At 32.9% G+C, this 5,735-nt stretch overlaps 1 protein-coding gene across 1 annotated transcript in view; it reads right to left on the reverse strand.

Annotated features, from left to right (window-relative positions):
- LOC109329325 overlaps positions 1 to 1,907 on the reverse strand; it is a 2,082-nt gene extending 175 nt beyond the window's left edge. The window contains exons 1-2 of the mRNA XM_019562998.1: positions 707 to 1,907; positions 9 to 623 (exon numbers count right to left, since the gene is read on the reverse strand). Of these exons, the coding sequence (XP_019418543.1) occupies positions 9 to 623; positions 707 to 1,907 (1,816 nt within the window). The remainder of the gene's footprint in view (positions 1 to 8; positions 624 to 706) is intronic.

Genomic DNA, 5,735 nt, shown 5'->3' on the forward strand with positions numbered 1-5,735 from the left:
TTCATTACCGATTGGCTGATAGTGAATCACATAGACCTTCAAAATATTATCTAATCGATAAATTGGTGAAATAAATTGTCCACAATCTAAATTTAGTGTTGAACAAGTAGCAATTGCATGAGAGCATGGCAATCTCAATGATTGAAACTCTCCACAATCACACCAATTTTCAGCTAGTTTCACTGTATAAACTCTAGAATGTCTAGCAGCTGATCTAGAAGCAACTTCAACCTCGGCTACCCCCGTCTCCCTTGAAAAACTGCGCACAAGTTGACATGTAGATTGACGTTGATTTTCTTTAATCACATTTGTCAACTCTTCGCAGTATGTATGTCCTGCCTTAATCATATTAATAGCTTCATCTCTATGATCAACAAACCATGAATTAAGTCTGTAATATGTTGTTCGGACAATGGCAGTGATGGGGAGAGCTCTAGAACCTTTCAAAACACCATTAATGCATTCTGCAAGGTTGGTAGTCATATGGCCGTAACGACTCCCTTCATCGTAACACTGAGCCCATTTCTCTTGAGGGATATGGTCCAACCATGCTGTTGCCCTTGCATTTTTTTCACGCAATGCACTAAGCATCCGCTCAAAACGTGGTCGCATTAACTCATATCCTACAAAAAAATTAATTAATTAATTAAGTTAAAATATATGTATAAATATATACCAAACATGAAAGATTTGAAAAATGTAATACCCATTTGAATAACTTTCTCTTTAAGATCGGAATCTTTAAACTCCTTGTTGAAATTGCTGGCAAGATGACGAATACAATAAACTGATTTACTATTACACCATCTAGGCAACTCGGTACGAAGTGCACCCAACAACCCTGTACCTCTATCTGATATTATACAGATGTTTGGTTGTGGGGTAACCAAAGTTCGAAGGTTGTAAAAAAACCACTCCCATGCTTCCTTTGTTTCTCCTTCAACAATGGCAAATGCAACTGGAAAAATACGTATGTTACCATCTTGTGAACTTGCTATGAGCAACGTTCCAGTGTATTTTCTGGTCAAAAATGTCCCATCTACTTGTAGAATTGGTTTGCAAAATGCAAACCCTTCAATGCATGGCTTAAAAGCCCAAAATACCCTGTCAAGAATGAAAGCATTTGGATCTTCAACACCATTTACATAGTTACGAGATGCTTCATAACGAACAATTGTACCCGGGGCAAAATGTTGGACAGCGTTCATCCAACGTGGTAACTCATTGTATGATTCCTCCCAGTCACCATAAATTCTGCTCATGGCTAATTGCTTCGCAGTCCAAGCTTTTCTATAAGTTACAGTATATCCAAAACGACTTACAATTTCTTTCACAAGTGCCTTAATTGGTATACCTGGATCTTCGGATACCAAATTAATTATACAGTTTGAAATGAATGATGAGTTTAGTTTAGAGTGATCTTGAGAAACAATAGTGGATACACAAGTATGTGTTCCATCAATTTTTTTTATTTCCCAAACACCACGTTTTACACTAAAAGATGCACGAACTCGCCATTCACATCCTGCTCCAAAATGTTTACATTGAGCTACAAATATATGTGGCCTTGAAATTTTAACAACATAGTCAAAAGAGTTATGAATATGAAATTGTTTAATTGCATCTATTGTTGCTTCTTTATACTCAAATTGCATCCCAAGAAATAAATCATATTCATTCCTTAAGGTAGTTAATCCTGGTCGATAGTCACGACCAGCCTGAGAATTAGTATCATAAAAAAAACACGATGGAGAAATATATGTTATGTTACCGTCTGGTTGACTAGTATTAATCTCAACGTCATCCTCCTCCTCATTAACATCATCATCCTCCTTATTAACGTCATCACATAAGTCAATGTCATCATCATCACTGAAATCACTAACAATATCTCTTATGATAGACATCTACATCAAAGAAAAAATTATATATATCAGACATTTCATTATAATGGTAATTATAACATTAATAATAGTTGTAGTTATTGAAGTAATATATTTACCTTAAAGAAGTAAGGAATACAAACAAATGACTTAGAAGAAGCAATGAAGACAAAGTAAAAATAAAGAAGTGAGGAAAAATGTTGTAGTGTTTTGATGGGTGTGGGTAGTGGTATTTATATAGGTCAAGATCATTAATTTTAATTTCTTACTAACCTAAATTCCTATTCATTAATTAGTTTTGAATATATTCGAATTTCAATAAAATGTATTATATGACACACTTTGAATGACTAATCCATGTACACTCAGATTCCAATGCAATGACATAGTCAATCTTACACATTTTGAATGACCAATGCATGCCTCTTGTGTCATAAAAAAGCATGCATGCTATGACACACACTATTGAAGATTCAATGACAAGAAACATTGAATGACAATTGCATGTGCACTTTGAAATTTGAATTTTACATGCATTTGAAAATATATTTAGTATAGTTAGTGTATTAATTAAATTTTCGAATTTCACTAATTAAGATCATTAATTTTAATTTCTTACTAACCTAAATTCCTATTCATTAATTAGTTTTGAATATATTCGAATTTCAATAAAATGTATTATATGACACACTTTGAATGACTAATCCATGTACACTCAGATTCCAATGCAATGACATATTAAATCTTACACCCATTGAATGACCAATGCATGCCTCTTGTGTCATAAAAAAGCATGCATGCTATGACACACACTATTGAAGATTCAATGACAAGAAACATTGAATGACAATTGCATGTGCACTTCGAAATTTGAATTTTACATGCATTTGAAAATATATTTAGTATAGTTAGTGTATTAATTAAATTTTCGAATTTCACTAATTAAGATCATTAATTTTAATTTCTTACTAACCTAAATTCCTATTCATTAATTAGTTTTGAATATATTCGAATTTCATTAAAATGTATTATATGACACACTTTGAATGACTAATCCATGTACGCTCAGATTCCAATGCAATGACATAATCAATCTTACCCATTTTGAATGACCAATGCATGCCTCTTGTGTCATAAAAAAGCATGCATGCTATGACACACACTATTGAAGATTCAATGACAAGAAACATTGAATGACAATTGCATGTGGACTTCTAAATTTGAATTTTACATGTGACATGCATTTGAAAATATATTTAGTATAGTTAGTGTATTAATTAAATTTTCGAATTTCACTAATTAAGATCATTAATTTTAATTTCTTACTAACCTAAATTCCTATTCATTAATTAGTTTTGAATATAATTCGAATTATAATTTGTATTATATGTTTCTTTTTGTTTGTTTTTTTTATGTACACTCAGATTCCAATGCAATGACATATTAAATCTTACACCCATTGAATGACCAATGCATGCCTCTTGTGTCATAAAAAAGCATGCATGCTATGACACACACTATTAAAGATTCAATGACAATAAACATTGAATGACAATTGAATATGCACTTCGAAATTTGAATTTTATATGCATTTGAAAATATATTTAGTATAGTTAGTGTATTAATTAAATTTTTGAATTTCACTAATTAAGATCATTAATTTCAATTTCGTATTAACCTAAATTCATATTCATTAATTAGTTTTAAAAAAAATTCTAATTTCATTAAAATGTATTATATGACACACTTTGCATGACTAATCCATGTACACTCAGATTCCAATGCAATGACATATTAAATCTTACACCCTTTGAATGACCAATGCATGCCTCTTGTGTCATAAAAAAACATGCATACTATGACACACACTATTGAAGATTCAATGACAAGAAACATTGAAGGACAATTGCATGTGCACTTTGAAATTTGACTTTTACATGCATTTGAAAATATTTACACCTTTTGAATGATAATTACATTTTCCTATAAATACCACACTCATCTTCTCCCACTTTACACTCACACATTCTACTCAAATTCTCACATTCTCTTCTATTTTCTCCACTCTTATATTATCACTCAAAGCAATGGAATATTTTGGTCCAGGCCCTTTTAACACCTCTCTATTAACACTTCAAGAAAAACATATATCTACTTCTATATGGGATGGTGAAGAAACTCTATTTCGTGCTAGATACAATTTATGGCAAACTCTACCTTCTGAACAAGTGTTACAAGTTATTCGCAACACTGCTTTTGCCAACTTGTTGAATATTGGAAGAGCTGAAATCAATAATCATCTTCTAACAGCAATGGTTGAGAGATGGAGGCCAGAAACACACACTTTCTATTTCCCTAATGGAGAATGCACCATCACACTAGAAGATGTTGCATACCAGCTTGGAATTCCCATTGATGGAAAAGCTGTTACTGGAGACACAAGTTTGGATTAGGGAGATCTTTACCAACAATTGTTAGGTGTTACCCCATCAGATAAACAAATTATGGGGCAAAGGGTACTACTTTCTTGCTGACAACATCTACCAAGAACTTCCAGAAGATGCTGATGAGGAAGTGGTAGAACAACAAGCTCGAGCATTCATTCTAAGAATGATAGGAGGATTTCTAATGCCAGATACATCAGGATCCCGAGTCCACTTGATGTATTTACCTCTACTAGATGATCTATCTGAGACATTTGAATACAGTTGGGGATCAGCTGTATTAGCTTGTCTATATCGAGCCCTTTGTCGTGCAGCAACAATAAAGGAACAAAAAGAGGTTGGTGGATGTCTACTACTACTTCAATCATGGGCATACGACCATATCCCAATTCTTGCACCAAGACTACATCATAACCCAACACAATTTTATCCTTTGGTAACAAGGTAACTTTTTTAAATCATATATTAACTTATTCAACTTATATACTTACTTGTTTAACATTATGTGCTAATTATTTTTATTTCTTTTAAAAAGATGGTCTCAACATCTTATTACCACAAACATTCCTGGGCATGCAGCCAACATCATTCGTACAATGTTAGATTCCTTGCAGGTTGATCAAGTAAGTTAAAATATTAATTTATTTCTATCCATTTCCTAAATATTATTTTATGTCTCCAATTATGTCATCCATTTGCTAACCATCAATTCCAATTTTTTCTAGTTTGTATGGACCCCTTATAGGACAATGAATATTAGGGGACAAATCCCTGATATTTCACGTGCACGTGTGCCATTGATTTGTTTCGCAACAGTCGAATGGCATGCTGCAGATCGCGTCATGAGACAATTTGGACTGCAACAACCTATTCCACAAGACCCACCAAACTTTGACAAACTGCACAAAATGGACTTACGTGGCAAAAACGAATACAATTGGCCACAAAAACATGAAGTTTGGATTCAAATATGGGATAGTCGAGATATGTGCGTGGTCAACGGTATTCCAGATACTGAACCTTTGTATCACTACTCACAATATATGGAGTGGTATCTACAAAGGACTAGGAAATATATTTCACCAAATGGGGCATATTCTGTTGGAGCAGTAAGCTTTTTAAATCCATATTCTTTTATTAATTTATATTTTGTCATTTCATTCAATAACTAAAATTATATATTTTTTGTAGTTTAACTTTGCAAATCAACTTTTTGAAAGAACTGATGCTCCTCATTCTTACAACAATCCCATCAAAACTATTGATTATGTCAATTTTGCGTGTAAAGAATTAGTGAAGGCATTGTCACAATTAAATCCAACAGCCTTCAAAAATTCACGAGTTAGAGCTCCTCCTACTCAACAATTAAACATGCCTGCATATGAGTCTGAACCTCAACATCAAAGTT

The sequence above is a fragment of the Lupinus angustifolius genome, chromosome LG16 (assembly GCF_001865875.1).
Source record: "Lupinus angustifolius cultivar Tanjil chromosome LG16, LupAngTanjil_v1.0, whole genome shotgun sequence".
Taxonomy (NCBI): Eukaryota; Viridiplantae; Streptophyta; class Magnoliopsida; order Fabales; family Fabaceae; genus Lupinus; species Lupinus angustifolius.